Source organism: Peromyscus californicus, unplaced genomic scaffold, assembly GCF_007827085.1.
Source record: "Peromyscus californicus insignis strain IS unplaced genomic scaffold, ASM782708v3 Scaffold_20__1_contigs__length_68692818, whole genome shotgun sequence".
Lineage (NCBI taxonomy): Eukaryota > Metazoa > Chordata > Mammalia > Rodentia > Cricetidae > Peromyscus > Peromyscus californicus.
In genome coordinates, this window is record NW_026294503.1 from 34,620,134 (window position 1) to 34,645,973 (window position 25,840).

The window sequence follows — 25,840 nt, forward strand, 5'->3', positions numbered from 1 at the left end:
ACCCCTCTCTGTTGATGGAAGGAAGGAAGTAGAAGGAGATGTAGAAAAAGGCCTCCAGCAGTTGTGTATGAGAGGAGATAGCTAGCAGGTGGCTGGTAATGTAGGGCTGAAGAAAAATGGACAGACTTAAGCATATTCCTATGTAAGACTGCTAGCATTTAATTAATTAGTGCCTTAAACAGTTAGTATGCTCTCTGTACAGGCGTTGTAAATAGCGCAGTGCACACAGAAGGCCAGGCCAAGACCCTCTGGGAAAGTCAATCTGGAGGTAGCCACTGGGATGCAGGGAGGTGGTGCCCCTTGCTGGCCTTGGGGCTCTGAAGAAGAATGCTTTTGAAACTTGGAGAGCAGAACATTCAGTCAGTTCTCAGTTTTGACTTAAGAGTCAGTGAAACATCCATGTAGGCTAGTCAACTGTTTGGTGAGAACCCAAACAAGAGAAGCCTTTTAACAAAAACCCTACATGTTCTTCAGATTTGGTTGTGATTGTCTCTAGGGAACAGTTTCAGATCACATTTATAGAAGGGCAGCTGGTCTTCCTCAGTGAAGATCATGATTATTACAACTCATATGCTCTCTCTGTTGGGAAACACTCACTGATGTCCATTTGCTGGCCTGGTGGTTGTGGAACTTTTCCTGTGTGTGGGTGTGTGTGGGGGCGGGGAGGGGTTATATAATCGGCATCTGGAGATAAATCATTGCTTCTAGAAATGATAGCAGTTTCATTTTTTAATGCAGATGAATAAATGAAATTATTCATTACATTTTGACTTAATGGAGAAATGAATGCTGAAATGCATTAGTTCTTACTATCTTCTTGCAGACATAGTTGCCATACTAAAAATTGAACCCTGAATTCAGTAAGACAGACTATGTTTATAAAGTCATTGCAAGGACCCAGAAAGGGACTGTTGCAGCAGGGATGAATGGATGATGAAGATGTAGAACATAGACAATGCAATTCTATTCCTCTGTCAAGGAAAATGTAACCATGGAATTTGCAAGTGAATGGGCTGAACTAAATCATGCTATACTGAGTAAGGTGACCCAGTCCCAGAAAGACAAATGCTACATATTCTCTTTTACTTGTGGATCTGGCTCTGAATCTTTAGATTTGAGTTGTCACCTGGAGTAGCCTAAGAAGCCAGGAAAGTAGAAAAGGACCATGATGAAGGCTATAAGGATGGAAAATAGTGGGGCATGGATGCTGTGAATGGAGAAAGGGGAAAACCGGCGTCGGGGAACTTAATTGTGGGTCAGGGAAGGGAGAGTAACACAGAGGGGCAGGTATAAAGGAGAGATAAATAACACTAAGAGTAGTTGAAAAGTGCATGGGGGGAGCTATAGGAAGACGTTTTATAGTCTTTAAACTACATGCATACATACATATACACATGCATGCATGCATGCTTCCATACAGTGTGTTTATGTATTCATATATGTGTAGTTTCAATGGAGTTACACCACACAGGGTGACAGTGTTCCCCCAGGAGTCATAGACTAACAGCAAAACCCCCAGTGCCAGGCAAAGGAAACCTCTCTTCTAGTTGTTGGTCAAGGGAGTCTAAGAGACTCCAGAAATAATACACACTTTTGCCATTGCTCATGATTACCTCACTTAACCTGTACGTTAGACCCTCTTGCTGAAGACACCACACACTGTGGACAGAGGACTTGGAGGAATGGAGTTAGAACGCAACTGGAAGCCAGTTACTCCAGGTGAGGACTGGCTCGCACAGTATCAGACGGAGCTACTACGCTAGCTGCCAAGGGAGAAACATGACCAATAGTCCTACCCAGCTGTAAAACCTGAGACTCAAGCTGATGACAAGCCAGAAAGGTACCTCTGCTGATTCAGTGGAGACACATCTTCAGGGTAATCAACAGCTATCTGGTTAGACCTGAGGTCTGCCAGGTAGGAAGTAATTTGTGCGTGTTACTGTAAACCTACCCACATGTTACCCATGGCTGGTGAGATCATGGACCCTCTAGGAGAACTTACTGCTGTCACTTTCCTAAGCAAACCAGTATAATTTCTAACTGCATTCGAAATACTTATCCATATACCCACACATGAGTGGCTCTCACCCCTCAACAAGGAAGCTTTTTTACAGTACATGGGTGCCATTCCCGAGTTCCACAGCTGGTCACAATGAAGAGAATAAATGACCATGGAGAGCCCAGCTTCAGTTGGCACATCTACAATGCACATCTACTCTTAATGCTCAGGGAACATGAGGGAAGATGGGGTGGGAAGATTGTAGTGTCCTGGGATGGACCAGGACACTGTCTGTGAGACAGTGTTTTATAGATGTCACAGGGAAGCGGCACACAATGAGCTAGTTAACATGCCATCCTGGATGGGGGGCAGTCTCAAAAGATTCCATCCCTAGATGAAGAACTTCAGGCAGTCAGTGGCTAGTGGGAGGGGAATAATCAGTCTTCTCCTGTGATGAACCCCTGGTAGGTTATCCAGTCCCAAGTGGTCAGCTCTCAACACAGTCTCAACACATGTACATATGAGAAGTGTTCAATGGTCTCAGCAGATTTTGTGTGTGTGTGTGTGTGTGTGTGTGTGTGTGTGTGTGTGTGTGTGTGTGTGTGTGTGTGTATGGATGGATGATGGATAGATGTAATAAGTAGAGTTCATGGATTTGAAATGGGTAAGTGAGAGATGTGTGAAAATAAAAAAATTTCAAGAGAAAACCTTGCTAATTATTAAACATTTGATAAAGGAAATGAAAGAATCAACATTATATAAGAAATGCAGTTGTATCTTATCCAGAAAGTCCAATCAGGAAAAATAATAGAAACTTGGGGATCCAGCTCAGGGGGTCCACTGTCCAAAGAATAGAAACATCTAGGAAGATGATGCAGAGAGTGGGTAGCAAGAACAGCCAGACACAGGTGGATCGGGATACTGACGCCCCTACAGTGTGGTTATTTTTGATTGTTTAAACTCTCTATGATTTTTATATTTAAAAAAATATTAAATTTCAAAAGTAAGGAATAAGTGCATGTGAAGATGAGACTGTTTGAATTTTGGTTGAAGACCAATAAAATTAAAAACTAGTATGAAAAATGCCATTTTGATTTTTGAAGTGTTCTGATTTCAAGAAAGTCATTTGAACTGCTGAGTGTCGTTCCTCCCTCAAAACAACAGCAGCTATGGTATAGATCACTAAGACAGCAGCCAGTGTCCTGAGTGTGGACTCAGAATTCTCACTAAGGAGAAGTGGTGAGCTGGTTGAGTTTCTGGTTTGCAGACAGAAGTATTTGTAATTTATATCAATTATGGAAAAGCTTTCGAAACTTCTCCATTTCTCATTTTAACTCCTTTGTTCAAGGTGTTTCTTGCATGTGTGTTATATGCTAAATATTATTACTATGATTTATTCTCACTGAACCACCCAGTTCTTAAAATGACCCTGGGAGAGTGGTCCCTTTCCTCTTGTCCTCTGCACAGGAGAGTGAACCAAGAACACTGAGGACAGGATGCTTCCCCAGTGTAAACCACGGCAGTCTAAGCTCAGAGGCTGTGTGCTCAGCAACCCACTTCTCCCCTGCTTATTCAGTTAGAAACCACAGATAATCCAATTAGGTGAACATCCTGCATTCTCACATCTACTTACTTTCTTGTGACTCATTTGTCAGTCACCGACTGAGAACTCACCTGGGTCAGTCCATTCATTGAGAACGAACTCACCTGGGTCTGTCCATTCATTGAGAGCGAACTCACCTGGGCCAGTCCATTCATTGAGAACAAACATAAGTGCTGACAAAACATGAGAACCCATGTGCCCTATTCCAGGACTGTTTTTCTCACCTGTATGCTCACCCTAGCCCTGTTTGTGGTTGGTAGGAAATTCATAATTACTGCTGTCACTGAAATGGCTAGTACAAAAGATGACTTTTTAAATTTTACCTCTTTGGTACCACTTTGTGGAAAACATCACAGTATGATTTATATAGCAGGAAGATAAATGCTTGTTAGTGATAAGTGGTGTTTGGTAGTGTTTCCCAATGTTCAAGGCTGGTAAACTATTTTAAGATTTGAATGTTACAAATGTGGCTGGTTTGTTTTTCCTAGTTCAACTTTGTGGGGAAGCTTTTGGGTCCACGTGGCAATTCTCTGAAGCGCTTACAAGAAGAAACGTTGACAAAAATGTCCATCCTTGGAAAAGGTTCCATGAGAGACAAGGCAAAGGTAATATTAATCATAGACAGTGGCGGCCTTGTTGGTCATGTACTATGATGTCTCTTCTGTCTGTTTATCACCTGTTGTGTTAATGCCTAGTGTTTAAGAGCTAAGTAGAAGCTCATAGGATTATAGGAAAATGTTCTATAAGGTGATGTATTTTGATGCCCTGTAGAAGATTGAGTTTCTCTGGCTAGTTCCAGAACACATAGTGTCTTACCATTTGTACCTTTTAAGAATCATGTACAAAATCAAACAGTAGTGCTTGTATTTTTTTTATTCTGAATGCAGCATGTCACCTTTTATAATGAAGAAAAAGAAAAGTTACCCATACTTCTCACCATTTTCTTTGAAATTAGTCCCTTTGGGACTTCTTTACTGTGTAGATTTTTTTACCTACTTCCACATGCTACATAAGGATATGTGGTCAACAGTGGACCGTGTATGGCTGTGGTCTCTTAGGACTCCACTGTCCAGTGCTACAGCTGTGTTTGTAAGTGGGATGCTTCACAGTGCTCACAGGAGAATGTGGCTTACTAATGTACTTCATACAACGCCTTCCAGCCATTGAGTGATGTATGATTGGACTTGACTTACAGTCTGTGTACATTGACTTCTTTTCCTGCCCTTTGTTTGATATGCTCATTTTATGACATTTAAAAGATGCCTTTAAATGTTTTCATAATTGCTGCATATTCTGTAAAATATTTGCTCTATATAGAGGTATTTGTGTTATATGCCCTGTTGTTTGAAAAGTTAAAAATTATTGAGTTACTTTATTGATTAGGAATTTTCACCGGACAGCGCTTCTTACGTGGCTCTCTGTGGTCTAGTCTCTCTTATTGTTAGAGGTTTGCATTACCGAGAACCAAGCGCACATCCCGGAGTCACCCACTCTGAGACGTTAAACGATGGGTTTTAGATATAAAGTTACTCAAATAAAATAGTGTTGCCTCTTAACAAGCCAAGTCCATCTGAATGTAGTTTTCCTAATATGAGAAATCTGCCTTTAATCTGTGTGATACTTAGGAAATAAGACAGATGATAACATTTTCTTATGTGCTGAAGCCGAGACTTGGGAACTTGGGGCATTATCTGGATTAACCAGAAGAATCGGCTCCATGATCAGGTTAACACAGTGCAGCCACGTGTCTCTGACAGCAGCACTAAGGGAAGTGGAAAACATGCTGTGTATCAGACTCACACCAAGTTTAAGATACAGGTCCCAGGACCCCAAAAACTTGAGGGTAGAAATTCAGTGTTTTCAGTATCGGTGTGAAACTAACCTAGTGGCACGTTAGTGTCACACCTTACGGGTGTGGAAAGAAGTGAGGATGGCAGCTCTCTCCCAATTGTGTCTACGTATCCAGTCACAGTCCTAGCTTGTGCCTGGCTGTCCGTGCATAAATGGGATCCTGAATGCCACCAGCTTGCGATCAAGGTTTAGTGATCCTTTCAAATTATTGTGTCTAACATGGCTGTGGCTGTTCTCTGCTGCTGGCATACTTGGCACCTAAGAATGACAGTAACCAGTCACCCTCAAGGAAAAGGAGTCTGTGTTGTAAAATGATGAGTAACCCCATCTCTGTCACTCTGGTGACTTTGCGTACAGCCCGAGCAGCACTGAGCTGTGTGGAGAAGAGGAGAGCACCGAGACATCTGCCACAGGAGTTCCTCATGAATGCCTGTCACTGAGTGTCTCCTCTGTGCTTGCCGTACAGGCACCCTGTTTACAAGCTTAGACCTCTACCCCAAAGCACTTCTCTTCCCATTTCTCTTTCTAACCACACGGATCCATCATCAAAAATGTATGGTGATTCTGCGTTTGGCTGATCATTCTGTCAAGCCACAGAATAAGGAGAGGAAGAGAATATATTATACAGTTTGCACTCCACCCAACCGCTGTCAGTGGAATAGACCCAGAAGTCTGTGTCCCTTGATTTCATGAGCCCTACTCCGCTTGTTGGCCCTAAGAAGAGCAGTGTAGAGTCAGCTCTGCTAATTCTCAATCTCTTCAGAGATTTCTTCTTATTATACCATCCCTCTAGAAAAATATTCCGGATCCTGGGAAGACAAGGGGTGTGACTATTGTATGCCTATACCCTGTTCTTCTAGAATCAGGGAGCAAGCAGGAGTGTGAGCATGGGCCAGGAGGTAGCAAGTGGGAGAAATAACCATGACAACTAAGGTCTCCTTTCCAGGAGCTGTCTCAGTGGTTCAGGCAATGAAGATGCTAACTAGATAGACATCCTGGGTGTGAAAGACTCAGTTTTGTTTTGGCATTTGGGTATTTAGAATTATTTGCATTGGGCTGGAGAGATGGCTTAGAGGTTAAGAGCACTGACTGCTCTTGCAGAGGTCATGAGTTCAATTCCCAGCAGCCCCTTGGTGGCTCACAACCATCTATAATGAGATCTGGTGCCCTCTTTTTTTTTGGTTTTTCAAGACAGGGTTTCTCTGTGTAGCTTTGTGCCTTTCCTGGAACTCACTCTGTAGCCCAGGCTGGCCTCGAACTCATAGAGATCCACTTGCCTCTGCCTCCTGAGTGCTGGGATTAAAGGCATGCAGCACCACCGCCTGGCAATCTGGTGCCCTCTTATGGTGCTCAGGCATACATATAGACAGAACATTGTATACATAATAAGTAAATAAATCTTTAAAAAAAAAAAGAATTATTTGAATCTCTGCCCAAATGGTGCTAATACAGTTCTTTGGTTTTCATAAGTATTCTCACAAACGTCAACCCAAATCTCATAAAGAGACTGAACTGTGTATCTTTGTGTTGAATCTAGTACCCTTCTTTGGCTACATGCAATAAAATCTGCAGGGGAACTTCTGGCTCTTCTGTGTTAGCTTTCTATCACAGTAGCAAATACTTGAAATAACCAGCTTACAAAAGAGGAAGGGCTTACTTTGGCCCACACTTTTGGGGTACCACCCTATGATGGATTGACCACATTGCTTGTGGATCTGTAGTAAGACAACAAACACATCAGAGTCTGGAGTATAGAACAGCAAAAACACTCACTCATGGCCAGCAAGCACGAGAGAGGATGGGACTGGTACCTACTGCTTCTTCCAAGGCACACCACCAATGATGTGACGATCTTGCCTCCAAGTCACCTCTCCCAGTCACCTTTCTGGGGACTGGACTTGTGAGGGACACCCAGGACCCCATCCTTAGCAAGCTCTATGCTCTATTCCTTTTCAAAGCTCCCTCTTCACCCTAGCAGCTTTCTCTTCCTCCTTGTCATGCTCGCTTCCCCCGCCATGTGGTCTATCAGTTAAACCGAAAGCAACCACAGGTGACAGTTTCAGTAACAGGTTTCTCTTGCGGTATGCACCATCAGTATCCCATTTGCTGGCCTGTAGCCAGCTCTTCCCTGCTGGAATGCTTGGACATTGATTGCAGTTGATCCTTTTAGTAGTTTAACTTTAGCCTGCATACATTCTCAGTTAATCATGTTTGTTTCTAAAGAGATAGCCCCTACTTAGTTTTAAAACTCTGATTTGAAAAAAAAATCACATTAAGTTCTAACAATGTTTACTATCTATCGAATTTAATAAGAACTCATTATGTTCATCTGTTTGCTACACTGATAAGCTACAGCCGTGCTGATAGCTGCCAGTGGCTGCCTTCTGTACTTGCAGTGGTACTGCGGTCTGTCGGGGCTGCAGTTGGTGTCAGTCATTGCTCTGTCCATTCTGCCCGCATCATCTATGTTAGAGGTGTGTCCTGCTCTAGATGGCACGCTGAACACTCTTCTGAGGAGTCTGACTTCAGCAGGCCCAGGAGATAACCCCGCACTAGTGCTGTCCCAGGTTAAAATCCTTCCTGATGAGATAAAGGGACCTGCCCAAAGTCAAATCTGCATCCTTCCCCAGACAGCACTCTTCCCTTCATTAGGAAGCCATGAAACAGCTTTTTGGAACTCACTCTGGATTGCACAGTGACTAGTCACAAGACCTCCTTCACGATCCAGCTGAACTCTGGGATAGAAACAAAAAACATAATCTAGCACTTCACACATCATCAGGCAAGATGGGCATACAGGGTCTGCTCTCTGGCAGTCGCCTGCCAATGAGGGAAAACCAAAAAGAAAGAAGTGGACTTGAAACATTTTTGGATGTTTTGAATTGTGGTGAAGCTTGGTGTCAGCATCCCAGAAACAGCGAGCATCGATAGTGCAGGAGTGAGCTGGGCACTTCGCCAAGTAAAAGAATAGAGTTTTGTGCATAGTTAGGGTAGATAATGGGACAGGCGGGAGCAGACAGGAGTCAGCATGTGACCAAGGGCAGATGATGGCTTAGGGGCAGCATCAGGACAGGGGAGACTGTATCCCAGTAGGATGGAATGCCTGTCCAGGGTTCCTGAGAACCTGGGAACAATAGGATCAAATTTGTAGTTTAAAACCATCCTGAGTTTACTGTGGAGTCTTCCATAACAATCATGTCAAATACATTTTGGGTAATTTTTGCTTTGATTTTTCCTGTTTCCAAATGTCACATTTTAAACGTGATTTTCTTCTTTAGGAGGAAGAGCTGAGGAAAAGTGGAGAGGCAAAATACTTCCACCTCAATGACGACCTGCATGTGCTCATTGAAGTGTTCGCGCCCCCAGCAGAAGCTTATGCCCGGATGGGGCACGCCTTGGAAGAGATCAAGAAGTTCCTGATCCCTGTCAGTACTTTTCACTGATCATTGACTTGTATCTTAAGGTTGTGTCTTTCCCAAAGCCTCCGTGATCTGATTCCCAGTTGTCATTTGTGTAGCTGTCCCTGTTAAGAGCTTCCTGTTTGGCCTGTATCGTGGACCTCACAGTACTTTTTTTTAAAGCAGTGAAATTTTAGGCAGATTAAATACTGCCACCAAGTTTATAAGACTAAACTATTGGAAGAGCAGAATCACTAATTCAGATTTTGGGACTCCAAGATAAGTTTTTCTGTGATCCTGAAAATGCAACATAAATTCCATGCTATTCCTTAGTCATTAATGTCCTCCATGGGCCGGGCTGTGATTGGAGTGGGACATGCAGACTTAAATAAAAGCAGCCCCATGTCCTTGGGGAATGTGTAGTTTAGGGGAAAATCGAAACCCCAGTGGATGGTTGAGTATAGTGTGCAGATGTGCCTGTGATACTCAGAGGCTCAGAGCACAAGGGCTTCCAGGAGTGTGCTTTGTAAGGGGGTCATCTGTCACCCTTCAGAAGACAGGCATTTACCACAAAAGTGATGATTTAAAGGGAATATATCCCTACCTTCGTTCTGAAAGTTAATTTAAGTATTTATGTGCTAAGGATGAAAAGAGCCCCCACCCCTTGGCGTGTTCATGATAAGCTGAATGTTTTAGCTCTATAGACAGTTGCTTCAGAGAAGCTGGCACATCTGCCAGACATCTGTCTGCAGTGAGACTGTCCTTAGAAGTCCTGGACTCTGCTGGAAGATTGACTTACATACAGTGTGGATTATGTTCATATCTATTATCAAGAAACCATTGTATTTATATTGAAGTCCATTTTAAGTCTGGATTTCACTCAACAGATCATACCACTGAGCTACACCCTCAGCCTCCTGTAGTGTAAGAACAGTACTCACTGTGGGGTAGACACTTGTAAACAACAATGACAATTCCTTCCCTCTCCAGTTTGTAGTTTGACAGAGAGGTCACTGGGAACCGTATATTCACCTAGATGACTAAAACTGCAGTTATGGCACATGGGGCAGATTCGTTCTTCCATAGATGGCTACGCTTGTACATCTCATGGCCTTTATAGTCTTCCTTGGGAGGTAGGGTCTTATTTTTCTAACCCGGAATCTGGACTGGCTAAAAAAACTCTCCATCTAAACCAAAGTTACCAATGTCTCCTGCTGTCACTTTATACATGTTTAATAGTATTCTTTTATTTAAGGATCTTTTTCCAGGTGGGATGGTGTGCCCCTTGAAACTCTTCACTTGGGTGGCAGGAAGATCTCTGTTAAAGTCCAGCCTGACCTACATACACTCATAAGATTCTTCCATTTAAGTCCCTTTGTGTTCATTTTTGTGTATGACACGAGATTGGATTCTAACCTTGACTGTTTGTGTTGTCCCCCTGTTGAATTGCCTAGCTCCAGTCTCTTTGGGATTCTCAGTTCTGCCCCACTGATTTATAGGAAGCCTGTCCCAATCCAGTTGCATACTTCTCCTTCATCCTTTCCATGAACTTTGAAGTTGGGCCAGGCTTTCCCCAAACCTCTGTCTTTCTGCCGTAAATAGTGTCCCCTGCCCAGTGCAGGTGTGGCAGGTGCCCTGCTCTGTTTTCCTTTCTCAGAGTCGTCTGGGCTCCTCTTCATGTTTGCTTTAGTATCAGCTTCCGACTTCTGGAATATTCAGCAAGGATTCTGCTAGATGTTTTGTTGAATCTGTAGATGAGTTTGGAGTTCATTTTAACTTTGTATCTTCTTTTCTGTGAATATGAAGTACTTCTCATTTTCAAAAACAATATTCTTTAATAACTCAAAAGTATTTCATGTTTCTTCAGGGTCCAGCCTGACTTATTTTGTAAAAACTATGTCCAAATATTTTTTTAAAAAGGCCTTGTTTTCATTTTATGTGTATGAGTGTTTTGCCTGCATATGTCTCTGTGTGCCACGTGTGTGCAATGTCCACAGAGGCCATAAGAGGGTGTGGGATCCTCTGGAACTCTTGTGTGGGTGCTGGGAATCGAACCCTGGTCCTTTGCAAGAACAACACATTCTCAAACTAATGAACCGTCTCTCCAGCCTCATTTCCAAATATTTTATGTTTTATGATACTGTTGTGAATAGAATATTTATTTATAGGTACAATTGATTTTCTTCATATTGATTTTGCTCTTTAACCTTGCTGGATCTTTTTACTGTTTCTAAGAGAGTGATTTTTTTTTTTTTTTTTTGAAGATATAGAGGCATTAAAACATAGAGGGTGATTAAATAAAATTCTAGTTAACCGAATTACTAGAGTTCTGTGACATACCTATCACACTTACTAAAGACCACTCCTGGCATTCTGGGTGCCTGTGATGTTTTCCTTGGTGTCTTTTGTCTTCTTTGTATGTCACCGCCGCTCCCCAGTCTTCTGTCTTCCTACTGCTGCTGAGGTCAGATGATCCTGTAGTTTTTCCTCCTTTATTCCACTGATAGTAGCATATCACATCAGTTGATCTCTACAACCAAGTTTGCATTCAGTCTCTCTTCATATACTGCTCTCTTCACTTGTTGCAAGATGTGGTTTACTGTTAGTTTATTGATGTTGCACATCAGTAACCCCGAGAGACTAGCTTATTGAATTTTTTACACTTGTTGTTTCTGGTGTTGCTCTCTGTGTAATGGAGCTGCCCCACAGTACTCTTTCTTTTGAGTTTTGAAGAGCTAACTTTAGTCTTTCTTATAATGTAGACCTGTAGGTGGAATTTTCTGTTCCGCCAGCCACTCCTGAAATAACCACACAGAAACTTATTAATTTTAGATGCTTGGCCAAAAACTTGCTTGTTTTTAGCTAGCTCTTAAAATTTAAATTAACCCATTTCTATTCATCTATGTGCTGCCTGGAGGCTCGTTTACCTCATTCATGTACCTCCCATCCTGCTCACTCTGCTTCCCATGACATCTCCTCTGACTCTACCCTTCTTCCCAGCATTCTCTCTGCCCTGAAAATCCTGGTTAGCCATTGGCCAATCAGCTTTTTATTAACAATGAGAGCAGCCTGTCTTTACAGTGTACAGAAGATTATTCTACAGCATTTCCACCTTTTTATCTAATTAAAAAAGGATGGTTTTAATTTTAACATACTAAAATTATATACAAAAAACAATTATCAAGTAAGAATTATAGTTATAATATCCAGTCTATTTGTATTTGGCAAAATAGAGAAAATAGTCCATCAGCTGTCATCTCCTGAAAAGTCCAGAGTTTCGTAACTGATTCACTTTCTACCATGATTAGGGAGAACTGCAACTGTAACTATTTAGTCTTCAACCCCCACAAAGACCTGAGAAGGATATAATATTATCTGACTAAACAGGAAGTACAGAGCAAGCGACTTATAAAATTAAGAGATGACAGAAACAGCTGGCTGCCTGGACAGTTACCCTAGGTTCTTATGTAATGTTGGGGTGTACAACTTTGGCCTACAGGCCTAGCATATCTGAAAGACTTTCCTGTGAAGCAGGGAATTTTGAAGGACTGTCCTACCTTTTCTTGGCAAAGTTGGGCAGTTGCTTTTTTTTTTTGTTTTTGCACCCTGCTGGTCCAGTTACTGTCAGCAATCAAAGCAAGGGTTGTTTTTTTGTCCAGATGGCTGGCTTTTGCCATAAAATAAACTGCATACAGAGGTTCTTTGATGCCCATCATCTTCTTTTGAAGCAAATTGGTACTATTAGGAGCAGACATGTCTCACTGTCACAAAAAGCCTTAGGTTATTAAACATATTAAATGGCATGTTCTGTAGGGCTTTGAAGTGTTTGAAGACCATCTATCTATCTAAATATATCTGTGTATGACCTTGAAAACATACATAACATGACTATAAGTTTAACTATTATAGATGACTATTAATCTGTATTTCTTAACTGTACATTGCCTTTTTAAATGAACTGCATAAACACAACACCCCAAAAGAGTAGAAACAGACGTACAGTACAACAAAATTAACTAAGTTTGTATCAATACACCAAAATCTATACCAGTATAAAATATTCTGAGATTGATTGTTGTTTTTTGCATTAAAGTAGATTCAATAATCTATCCTTTTTTCTCTCATTCTGATATCATATCCTCTTTTTTCTTTTCGAAAGAGATATTTGAATTTAATTGTGTTGTTTAGCTCTTTTTTTAACTGTGACCAGTAACAACTTGTAACCAAGCCCCCTAAACAATGACAAATATCTATAATTTCATTGAATAACTAAAACCCACCCATAGCCCATCTCTTGGGAAAGTGAGCATTGTATTTTAGACTACTTCCTGTTGTCTTTGGGTGCTGAAATCTTTAGCAGACCCTTGGGAAACTGGGATAATGTTTAAGCCCTGGAAGAGTTGATGTATTATTTGTTGTCCAATCTCTGTGCAATGGGAAAGTACAAGGCTTATCTAAAGTCCTGGCTGGAGTAGTTTGTGAGGCTGGACCATCTGAGCCGGTAGCCTTGAAGCTATTCTGGATGCAGAACTCTGAAGAGACCATAACAGAGGCATTTTGAGATGCTGGATCACCTGGGCCATCTTTTTCATTGGTACCTGGTCTCCTTGTTTTGAGAATACCTAAACTTTTAAAGGTAAAATATGTGTCTATATTAATACAAGTATAGACTGTGTGTTGTATACAAGTTAGCCAAAGGTGATTTTTTTTTTAATGTTTGAGCAGGTAAAACATAATGTTACATGTTTTGTAGTTTTTTTTTTTTTTTTTTTTTTGTCTGTTGTTGTTTGTAGCCAGGATTTTCAGGGGGGGTCTTTCTTGATCAATATTAACCTGGAATGAATCCACGGGCTTTTATTTCCTGTAAAAATAAAAGCATAGCCTCTTTCCTAAAGTAACATATCTTTTGACTTTCATTTTGAAGTCAAGACATTTTTTAAAGGTATAGGTTGGTTTAATCCAGCAGTTTTTATAATCCATTGTGTCTTAGCAGCTGTCATTTCTTTATTAGCAATCAGAAAATCTAAAGACAACACAATAACATTTAGGATCCAGACTCTGTGTATTTTCTGTCCTTATGTGACTTATTATTTTTTTAATTTTTATTTTACTTTACTGTTTCTTTAAGGACTTTATTATTTTTAAACTATTTTTAAATCTATGACTGTATACCTTTCTTTTCTCTCCCAAGGCTATATATATTTTTAAACACATTGTAACCCATTCAGAGGCTTTTTGTTGTTGTTGTTGTTTTTACATCTGAATCTGTCTTCATTGACCATCTGTATTTTTTTTTATTGCATTAGATGAATTTTAAACTGTTATGTCAGCTGCTGACACAATTCGGCTTAGTGAATGGTGCTAGCACACGGTCATTGTTGGTTAGCTCCATCGTGCAGGCAGGTGCCGTAAAATGTGTCTTTGTATTCGGTTGGCATGAGAGATGGAAGACTAGGAAGCCAGGTTTGGCTCCATTTCAGGTCTTATGTGGATATAGGTGCCCAATGTTTGTGCCAGATAATGCATTTATCTAATTATTTTTTATCAAATACCCAGGTAAGAACCTAAATGATCAGAGAAGTGGCATCAACAGGTGACCTCCTATCTCTTCCATTCTCCATCCAAAAGGACTGAGATCTGTCTAAGTCCTGCTTTACTACTTCCTACCTCTTTATCTGTCCTCAGTCCTCCAAAATCTCTATGGTTGGTTTTTGTCAGCTAGTGGCTAGCTGTGCCATCTGATTCAAAGCAAGTTTTATGGTCAGGATGCAATCAGAATATCACACAACATAGACCTGCTTCCATTTTGATTTTCTGGGAGTGAATTTACTTGACTTACATGGTGAAGAGTAGACTTTATAAGTCTTGGTTGGCAGTTTGTGCCCACAGTTATTTGGCCATGTCTCTGTCTGACCTGTGGCCCCTTACTTGTAATGAGTCTAGGAGTCACTTTGTTTCTCTCCATGACACTTTGTTCTTTTACTGTGTCTAGAGTTTGGTTTTGATCAATATGCTATCACATGTCTGTCATGATTTTGATGGTGAACTTTGTAGATCTGTACGTTTATATTTTTTCTTTACATGTGGGGTGTTTTCAGTTATTGTTTCTCTGTGTTCTTCTTTCTCTTCCTGCCCTCCACCCTGAATGACCTACTCGTAAGTCCATGTTGGAGTGCCCCCACCTGTCCTGTAGCTGTAGGCTAGTTTTCTTCTTCCTTTCTCTGTTTCTCAGGTGGGGTAGTGTGCATGGCCTGTTTTCAGGTTCCCTAGTTCAACCGTCTCAATTCTGCTGTGGAGCTTCTCTGGGGACTTTACACAGCAGTCATTTGACTTTTCCATCTCTTCTTTTACGAGTATAATGTGTGGCTCATCTTCAACGCAGTTGCCTTTGCCTGCTTTTCCTCTACAAGAAGTGTTCACATTTTTTCCTGCATGTCTCTTTATCTGTTGTGTTTGAACATGCTAGAGTTTAGATAGTTCACTGAAGCAAATCTGAATTTTGTGTACCTTGCTTCCAAGGAAGCTGCTGGTGTTCTGGCTTCTATTTCTCTTACAATCAATGGGCTCTGTGCCCTTCATGCTTTCTGGGTGGGTTTATGTCTTCCTCTCTTGCTTTTATTGTTTTCTGTCCTTCTAGAAGAGAGCATGCTGTGTCCACAGGGCTTAGTTGTCACCAGTGGCTGGCCCAGGACTGTGTACTCAGAGCCCTGTGTAATATGATTTCCCTGTTGCTGTGTAGCATGGAGTCCAGAGAGGCCATTTTCATGTCTACCTTGCATTTCATTCCTTCCTGCTGGCGTTCCTTGGTGTCTCCCCTGCACAGACTCACTGTCAGGCACGTGTGCATGGGAGCTGATCAAGGTCTTGCCTGGCCCACTTCGGAGCCCCACTTTGTTCCCCTCTCGTGAGCCAGTGTGTCGCTTGCCTCTCTGGAGGTTGAGGTATCAGGCTTGCTGATTGGTTGTTCTTCCTCACTCATTTCCTGTTGACATTTTTGCTGCAGTGGACATGTTGCTGCTGGCATGGGTGCTTCACCCTCTATTCCAGAATAAGTGAGGCATCTCCTCCACAGAGCCATGGGTTTTTCATACTCGGGCCAAAGAGGAGGAGGGATGGCATCCCCAGGCAAGAACACCAAAGACTCTACAATTTAGTAATTTTTCATGGGTGATTTTACTCTGTTTTCATTTTATTATAAGACTTGAATCCATTCTCAAACTCCTTAGATGGTATCTTTAAACAATTTTCCTTTCATTGTTCTTCATAAAGACACTTTCCTCAGTTATCCAAAATATACCATCTCTACTCATTATTTTTTGTTTCTTAAAATTTATGTGATTTTGTACATTTGTTCCTGTGAGCATATGTGAAGTTTCATGATGCTATTTTTTGTATCTGTGTAATATTGTGTGCACATTCCAGAGTTTATTTAGCTGGTCTTCAAATAATGAGAGTTAGAGTTATTTCCCATAGTTACAGTGTCAGCACTGATCCCAGGAAAGCCTTGAACATAAATACTGTGGTATTTTGGCAAATAATTATGAATAGTAATTTTTTATTAGAGAAGATATTAAATTCCAATATTACTTTTTACTGTTATGATTTTTCTTTTTCTTTTTTAAAGTGTGCGTGTGCGTGCTTTTGCTTGTTAATGTCATAGGACAACTTGCAAGAGTTGGTTCTTTCCTTCCACCGTGTTGGGGTACCAGAGATTGAACTCGGGTCATCATTCCTGATGGCAAGCACCTTTATCTTCTGAGGCAGTCCACCAGTCAGTGCTTTAGCATTACTTTTAATGAGTCACTTAAAAACTTTTCCCATATTCTCCAGGCTCACATAACACAGAATTCACTAGGTAGAAAAGTCATGTACACATATGAGTGCACATGCATGTACATACACACACACACAGAGTGAGGGGGGAGATGGGGGGGGAGAGAGAGAAGGAGTACTACAATTCTAATCCCCTTTCCAATTCTAACTGTTGATAAAAGTGTAGATGTTTCAATAGTTTTATTTTTCACCTGGAGAGTTAAAGTTGTGAGTCCATAAACCATCATGTATGACTTAGTTGTACCTATGATGTATCACACCTGCCCATCTGATATTACAAGTGTAAACCAACTAAATCTTTCCTAAATTGCCTTAACACATGGCCATACACCCAGTCATTTAGTATCTGTGTATTTTCAAATAGTTTTGCAAACCTGATATTTAAAGTGGCCTGTATTATAAACATCTAATCTTTCTTAGGGCAGTAAGATTTTAACTTGACTTTTCCAGACTTTTACTGCTGTCTAAACAGTACTTCAGCCACGATCTTTTAATCAAATCTATTTTTAGCCATCTACAACTATCACACCTCCCAACAATTTTCCACAGGGCAAGTATTAGCATTTTTCTTGCACATTTTATTTAGAATGTGCTCTGCAAATTGTTTATTAACCTTCACACGTTTTTAGCTGATAAAATGGCTGATAAGGTATTAGCAGTCTTATTTTAGACGGTTCAGAACAATGGGAAGATGCAGATAACCGCGGTGGGGCACAGATAGGCCAGGGAGAGGATCTGTGTGTGTAGTCCTCCAGTCTGCCAACAGCAGCGGTTTTCACTCCCTGTGTGTGCCTTCCTTCCGAGGGTCTGTTGCAGCTCTCTTCTTGGCAGTGCTCAAGGGATTCCTCTTATTCCACAGTACCTACCAGTTTTTTTGCTTGATACTTGGGAAAAGCCAGGAAGACATGGTTTTAGTTGTAAATGCACTGTTGGTTTCAGATTTTTAATTCAGGTTTGTAATACGTCAGGACACACCTCAATTCCCTGTCCACACTGATGTGTGCTCATGGTTTTCCAGTTTGAAGTCCCCCCTGGTGCCTCTGAACATGTGAAACCTTGTGTCAATGAGTGTGGTTGGTTGTTTCTGCTCTTTTTTAATTATGAAAGCCCCGCCTTAGCTTGGCTTGCTACTTGCCAGCTTTTCTTAACATATCCCGTCTACCTTTTGCCTCTGGGCTTTTCCTGTTCTCTTCTGTAAATCTTACTCTTACTCTGTGGCTTGCTGTGTAGCTGGGTAGCTGGCCCCCAGAGTCTTCCTTCTTCTTTTGCTCCTCCTTCTCCCAGGTTTCTCCTTCTATTCATCCTCTCTGCCTTCCAGCCCTGCCCACCCTTTCCCCTGCCTCACTACTGGCTGTTGAACTCACTGAGTTGAATCTCATGTCCACCTTCTCCCTCCATCCCATCTGGTCAAAGGGTGGCCTTCCTGTTAGCCAGTTCCCAGACTTCCCCCTGGGCTGTGAGACTGTAAAGCAACACAGGCTTTGTGTGGCTGCACTCACCTGACACTCTGGATCTTTCTCATTCTTCTGCCTCCTTTACAATGTGAAAGTTTGTTTTGTCCTTTCCAGAACATAAACCTAAATGTGTAGTTAACTCCCTAAAAATTGCTAAGTTGTCTCAGCAACCTTCAGTCTAATTCTTTAAAGTTACCTTTAAAGTGACACGTGGCTTTACATGATTTGGTTTTTGCTTTCTGTTTGTCTTATTGTCTTTATAATTTGTCGATATAGTACCTTTTTTGGTTTATTATTTATTTATTCATTTTTGTGATACTCTTACTTGTGTTCCAGGCTGTCTTGGAACTCACCGTGTAGTAAGTATAGCCTAGGCTGGTCTTGAACTCAATGGCCCCATCTGCCTTAGCTAATGTCTCTGTTTACTGGAATTAAATACTCTGAGTCTTTTTTTTTTTCGAGACAGGGTTTCTCTGTGTAGCTTTGTGCCTTTCCTGGATGTCGCTCTGTAGACCAGGCTGGCCTCGAACTCACAAAGATCCGCCTGCCTCTGCCTCCCGAGTGCTGGGACTAAAGGCGTGCGCCACCACCGCCCGGCCTTTTTTATCTCCTTCTGTGTGGAACTTTGAGCCACCCCTCTGATGACCTGGTCTCCCTTCCTCAGATGGGCCCTCCTGTAAAGTTCCTTTGGCTGCTAGACAGCTAAGTTAGACTTTCCTCTTTGTAACTATTACAAAGCAGTGATGAAACAGTTTAATCTATTTATTCTGTATCTTTGTTGATTACCAAATGGAGGTAATCTGTGGAGGGTTACAGAGAGGAAGAAAGCAGGATCGAGTCTCAGTTTCAGAGTTTAATGTGTGGACATTGCTGCCTTGTGAAAAAAGTACAAATCTGCAGGAATCAGATTACTTAATCAGAATATAAATCTGGAATTTCCTTGTTTGTACAGCATAATGGTTAGTGGTCATTTAGAATTTCCTCTGATATGGGCCTCTGAACATGTCTGTGCTAGGATTATTTTCATAATCTTAGTTCACTGAGGTGGGAAGACCCACCTACTGTGTGTGGGACGATTCCCTAGGCAGAGATCCTGGAGTTTATACGTGTGAAAAAAGTTAAGCATGCGTGTTTGCATATGTTCATTGCTCTCTGCCTGATATGGATGTGCTGTGACCAGCTCCCTCGGGCTTTTCTGTTACTCGATGATATGTAGATACTCAGTAGTTAATGAGTGAATGGAGCTGTGATTAGCAATGTTCAAGTCACAGCTCTGTGGCCTTGTATCATTACAGATATCTCAACTGGAAATTATGTATAAGAAAAGGAGAGACATTGGCTTACCTATTATTTTAGTCAGGAGGACAAAAACCTGTGGTTTTCTATTTTGAAAACTCATTTTATTTCAATAAATTTGTATATTAACTGCTTTCCTGACCTCATTTTCTTTAAAAAATGCTTGCTTTATATTCTAAGTGCTTTTATCATTTCAATATCTTTCCTGTGCAGGATTATAATGATGAAATCAGGCAAGCACAGCTTCAGGAATTAACATATTTGAATGGAGGTTCAGAAAATGCGGATGTCCCTGTAGTTCGAGGGAAATCCACTTTGCGTACAAGAGGTGTAACAACACCAGCAATAACCAGGTTGGTATAATTACTTTTTTGTTTTAGATTGGCTTGCCATGGCAACAGTTTGAATGTTGCTGTCATTAATAGATGGAAATAGTTGTCAGTATATCTGTCCAAACCTGCATTCAGACATTGTGATGTCAAGGTCAGGAGACTGACTTTGGTGTGAGAAAGTTGAACCTGTGCTTACATACATCCTGTACAACTTCCTATCTGGTAGTTGTTAGCATGCTGTTATTCTTCCCAGCACGGATTCTATAATTCCCTGAGATGGAACTTGTTTTTAAGTCAGTATGTAGCATTGGTACCATGAGAGGATACCCTGTGCATGTACTGACTGCTCCATACTAGCCTGTTCCCCACCAGTGCTGAGCATAGTGTCAGGCACCGAGAGGCCTGTGAGTGCCTCTGCCTTTGTGTCCACTCTCCATGACCTGGGGCTGCTGAAACCTACTGAGCTAGCATGTGGACACAGTTTTTATTTCTGTCTCTGAACTGATGGTTAGTTTACAATAGGGAAAAAAATGTTTCAAGGAAATAAAAAAAAAAATCAGATGGCTATCTTAAAATCAGGGGAGAAACCGGGCTGTGGTGGCTCACACCTTTAATCCCAGCACTGGGAGGCAGAGCCAGGCAGATCTCTGTGAGTTCAAGGCCAGCCTGGTCTACAAAGCGAGATCCAGGACAGGCACCAAAACTACACAGAGAAACCCTGTCTTGAAAAACCAAAACAAAACACAACAAAAAATCGGGGGTGGGGGGAGAAAAGAGATAAAACTTTTTGTTATGAAAGTGTTTTTGGAAACAGTGATTTTCTGTGTCGCCTGAGTTCTGGGATGACAGCCTACACCACTAGCCCCAGCTACTAATTCCAACTTTTCTGTGAAGCTGGTAACTATGTAGACATTTATTTTTCAGATACACTATGTGATGGAATTTAAAATAGCATTTATTTTGTATCTTTAAGTTCATTTGAGGAGTGAAAGTTACCTCCTTTGAGTGTGCTGGTCAGTAACTATTTGTGCTACTGTGTTGTAGGCCAGGCCTGGCCATAGGCACCACGGTTCCTCACGGGGGAAAAAAAAGAAAGAGCTAAGGGTTGCTGTGGATAAGTTTGTGAGTCATTGTGTGGATACTCAGTAAATGGGGATGTTCATTTCCACTTTTTGTCTTGCTTGAAATAATTACTTGTAGCTGCCATGACTAATTGCCACAAATCTGGTATCTTTTAGGTAGAATTTTCTTGTTTTTGTTTTTGTTTCTCACAGAAACAGAAGCCAGATGTCCAAATTCAGTGTCATTAACCCAAGGGTGAGGTTTTGGGAAGGAGTAAATCCTTTCCTTGTCGCTGCTGTTCCTGGTGACTGCAGGGTTTTATGATCTGTGGCCCATCACTCATCCCTCCACCCATCTTACACAGTCTCTCCCTCTTCTCTCTCTCCCTCTTCTAAAGGTTGTACAACTGTATGGACAGCCTGCTTAGGTGATCTGATGTCATCATTCCATCTGAAGATTCCATCAGGCCTTTTCCCATAATTAACATGACCTGCAGAGGTTCCCATGATCCAGACAGCAGAATAGTGGTTGGCATGACATTATTCAGCCTACTACAGTTGCTATGCTAGTTTTATCTTCATGTGATGGGAGCTTACACATTTCTCCAAACTATGTCACATGTAAAACAGAATGTTCATTAGATATTTTTGAAAGTCTTCCAACTTGTCATGTCTGTTCATTACCACTTTCTACTGGCTGTTGCCATGTGTGGGGGACAGGTCTTATGTTCTGGGCTGCGTGTTACACTCTTGCAGATACAAAGATATTCCCTTTGTGGACTGAAATATATGGACAGACAAGAAATAGCCTCCCAGAATGGACATTCCTGTGCTGTCAGGCTTTCTTTTAGTGATATAGATAGCTAGATGCTGTCCTGCAACATGTGAGATTGGTCTTACAAGATTATAGTGCTGCTAAAACAAATTCCTATAGCCTAGTGATGTGATAACCATGGTAACAGTGATATAAACAAGCTATTGTGCTGCCTGTCCTGTAAAAGCAGAATATACACAGCACTATACACTAAGTGTGTAGAAAGTTCTGTTCTCTATAGTTTATGCAAGTGTACATGGACCACATTAATGGATTCCTGTGATTAGCCATCATTTAGTAATGCCTGACCACCTGTGGATACAGAAATAGGTATCACCATATTGGAATATAAGTCTATAAATGTTCATTTCAATGACAGATGCATAACCTTATGCAAGTAAATTTACTACACAAAAGCACATGTTCTGGTATTTATTATATGTATACAAGTTTATAACCAAATTCATCATGTTACCTAATATAATATAATCTCTTACATAGCACATGGTCAAATAGTAGCTCCAAATGGGTCTCCACTGGCTGGAGAGTTTCATGATGGAGCATGCCCAGTGTCAGTGTGTGAAAACTTAGTATTCCTTAAATTTATAATTATAGTTATAATTATAATTTGGGGCTCTTTCCATGAAGGTGGAAATGCTACCAAGAGGTAAGCAAGAGAGATGCTTTCTTTATTCTCGAATATAATAGTTGGAGAAATCCTTTCCTCTGCACATGTGAAACATGATTATTTAAAGCTATTCCCTGTTGATGTTGAGACTCAAATTTATCTTGAGTTTTCTTGATGGCAAGTGATGAGGAAAGCCTGGGTACTGGATACACGATGTGTAAACGTGAGAGAAGTCATGATTCAAAGCTGCAGAGAGCACAGTCCCTGGGGCCTAGCACTGTCTAGTCTTGCATGAGATCAAGGTCTCCAGCTTGTAATCTCAGAAGCCCGGCTGGTCTATATAGTAGGTTCTATGCCAGCCAGGGCTAATTGTGAGACCATGTTCCAAAAGCTACAAACCGTTTTTTAAAAACTTCCTGTGCTGCAGTACAATTTTAATGGTATTACAGGATCTTTGGGTAGCTTCCCCAGACACTGGTTCTTATCATGTTGTCTTAGTTACTTGTGTCTATCAAACTGAATTTATCATATCTATATCTTCCTTATTTATTCCCCATTAGCATGGTAAATTCATAAAAGCCCCCATGTCCCTAGTAGAAGGCATATTGGTAATCTCTTAGCAGTGACCACCTAAAACTCTCTCTTGTTCACATTATTTCTTACCTAATTGCATGAGTAAGTTTCCAGGGTATGTGCCTTGTGGGGCCACTTGGAATCTCAGAGTAGAACAGATTGGTTTCTAGAATCTTCTAGCATTACCTCACCATTACCACTTCAGGATAAGGATCTGAAGTTAAATCACCCAGTAATAACATTGTAATAAAAGTTTTCTGTTTTCATTGCAAAGAAAAGAACTAAGCGTATTCTTTACCCATAGTCTTCCTGTGTGCTGCCTGACCCCAGCTGTGATCCAGGAGACCCCGGAGGAGAGACTTGGAGAGCTGCATGGATGGAGCGGGGGTGTGCACTCCAGGCAGCACACCTTAGTTTCAGGCTTTTACTTCACATTTGCAGGCTGCTCTGGAGGGCTGACCTAGAAGTTGCAGACCCCTCGTGGATGCCTGCTTCTGTTCCTTTAAGCCTATTGTGTGTGGGTGGCGGGTGGGTCTGTGACATACATTTTGAATCCCGTCTTTGCTCTGCATGTTTGCTGGCAATTTTAAGATCTCTCCAAGTCTCAGATTTCTTGTCCATAGATGAACAAGATAGAGCCCTCTCAGGCGTTGGAATCACACTTGCTGTCATTCTGGAATGGAATCATTCACCTGGCCTCCCAGAGGTCGGAGCTTCCCACTGTGACTGCAGTGAGGAAATTAAGCCTGCCTTGGATATTCCCACATTGTATTGTGCGAGCTGCCCAGAGACATGTTTGTTTGCTGTGATTTATTTGTCTGTGTTATCCTTATTACATTTTACAGAAGTATGGAACAGCGATTTGTCTTGAGATACCAATGTGTGTGAGGAATAACACGTTAGAAAATATGACAGATCCTGCTAATTTGACCCTCTTGCTTACAGGGGAAGAGGAGGAGTCACAGCCAGGCCTGTTGCAGTTGGGGTACCACGTGGGACACCGACTCCTCGAGGGGTCCTTTCCACCCGAGGGCCAGTGAGCCGGGGAAGAGGACTTCTCACTCCCAGAGCAAGAGGTGTCCCCCCAACTGGATACAGACCTCCACCGCCACCCCCAACACAGGAGACCTATGGAGAGTATGTAAGTAAAGGTGGCAGCCTTGGTGATCAAGTTGATCAGTTCAGATATTGTGTCATGGTCATGTTCTCTGGTTCCCCTCCTCAGCTTAGCAAATAGTTAGTGAACATGAAAGTCGCTTAGCATAGAAATTCAAAAGTCTACGCTCGATTTTGCCAGGCAGCTTGACACTAAGGCAGAGTTCATCTGTGGGGAATGCAAGACAGGGTAGAGGAGATTGCTGATAAGCTCTTCCATGTGTTGACTAGAGCATTCTTTCATATTCCATTTCAGGTTGCCTCTGACTAAGTCAGTCACTTGAAAAGTGATTGCCTAAATATACCAAAATAGTGTCACCTTTAAATGTGTCACTTTAATCTGTTTAGTAAAGTCCAGATTTGTAGTGGAAGTTCTTTTCAGTCAACAAAATTAAAATTCTACATTTTTTTGTTTTTTTGTTTTTTGAGACAGGGTTTCTCTGTGTAGCTTTGCGCCTTTCCTGGAACTCACTTGGTAGCCCAGGCTGGCCTCGAACTCACAGAGATCCGCCTGCCTCTGCCTCCCGAGTGCTGGGATTAAAGGCGTGCGCCGCCACCACCGCCTGGCAAATTCTACATTTTTGCATCAGTTAGTTTTCTTTCAATTCATTCATTCTCAGATCGTGTTTGTAGTTAAGGTAAGAGAAGGAAATCCAGCTGTAGAAGTCGGACAGAAGGGAAGGACCTAATTTAGAGCACCAACCCTTGGGATTCTTGGTATAGCTTCCTGGCTTATCACAGATAGGGGAAATGAGAGTCAGTAGATGGATGGTTCCTGCCAGTGACTGTGGGTACTGAGGGGGTCCACAGACAGTTGTCAAAGGCAGTAGTGACGGGGATAAGATACCGGCACTAATGGCTCTTACTCTCCTGCTTTATGGAGATACTGAGCACCTCTTTGCACAGTTTCTAGAAGGTTACAGTTACCCCAGGGTCACTAAAATCCTCCTTAGTTTTATCTGAAGCTGTTTTGACTTGCACATGCTGAACTTCACTGAAATTCCATGAATGCTGTCTTCTTCTGCTTCTAGAGCAGGCTCATGCCTTGGGTTTGGCCTACACTGCTCTTGCCCTATCATCTGCCTCCCTTTTCTGCTTCTGTGTCGGTCAGCTATTGCTGTAGAAACTCCTGGGGGCAGTCGCTGAGCTGCTGAGCTCTTGAGCATTACAGCTGTTGTTACCATACTTTTCCCACCTACACTGAACATGTGGTAGGGCTGGCATGGGCAGTGTTTGGCTCCTCTGACTTAGCAGAGAGCCCTGTGACTTGTACTCAACAATGCTATCATCCCATAGCAGCGTCTCTGTTCTGCTGTGCAGTTGTGGAAGGATGTGGCCCTTTTCTCTTTCCTCCTTTCTTAAAATAGCTTGTTCTCCTGTTTCGTTGTGTTGTGAAACTGACAGTGATGGCCGTGCCTGGAGTTCTTCCACAGATGCTGACTCTTCCTAAAGGAGTAGGAAGAGAGAAGGGGTGCTCTTGAAGTCCTTGTAGGTACATGCCACGAGTCACTTTATTCCCACCTGGCTAACCTTGGCTGCTCTTAGACCAACATGACTGAATCATGTTCTCGAAATTGCTAGGCAGGGGTTGTGGGAAATTGGATCATGGAATTTGTTGTATGAATCCTGATGGTTTTATAATTAAAAACTCGGAGCCAGATAATCAGGGTGAAAGCTGAAAGATCAGAGAAGTAGAGCAAGCCGCAACCACCACCTCTTACCTCACCAGCAACTCAGCCTGGAAGAGCCAGTTCCTGTCTCCTCCTGCTGTCACTTCCTGTCTCAACCTTCCTAGTGCTAGGATTAAAGGTGTGTGATCTCAAGTGCTGGAGTTAAAGATGTG

General features: G+C 41.8%; 1 protein-coding gene across 5 annotated transcripts in view; it reads left to right on the top strand.

Moving 5' to 3' along the window:
* Khdrbs3 (KH RNA binding domain containing, signal transduction associated 3) overlaps positions 1-25,840 on the top strand; it is a 175,370-nt gene that overhangs the window by 77,205 nt on the left and 72,325 nt on the right. For all 5 annotated transcript variants that reach the window (XR_008220522.1, XM_052747943.1, XM_052747942.1 and 2 more), the window contains exons 3-6: positions 4,091-4,207; positions 8,732-8,878; positions 19,648-19,787; positions 23,788-23,983. Coding sequence is in view for 4 of the 5 variants with exons in the window: in XM_052747943.1 (XP_052603903.1) it covers positions 4,091-4,207; positions 8,732-8,878; positions 19,648-19,787; positions 23,788-23,983 (600 nt within the window). In the remaining variant the exon portion in view is untranslated. The remainder of the gene's footprint in view (positions 1-4,090; positions 4,208-8,731; positions 8,879-19,647; positions 19,788-23,787; positions 23,984-25,840) is intronic.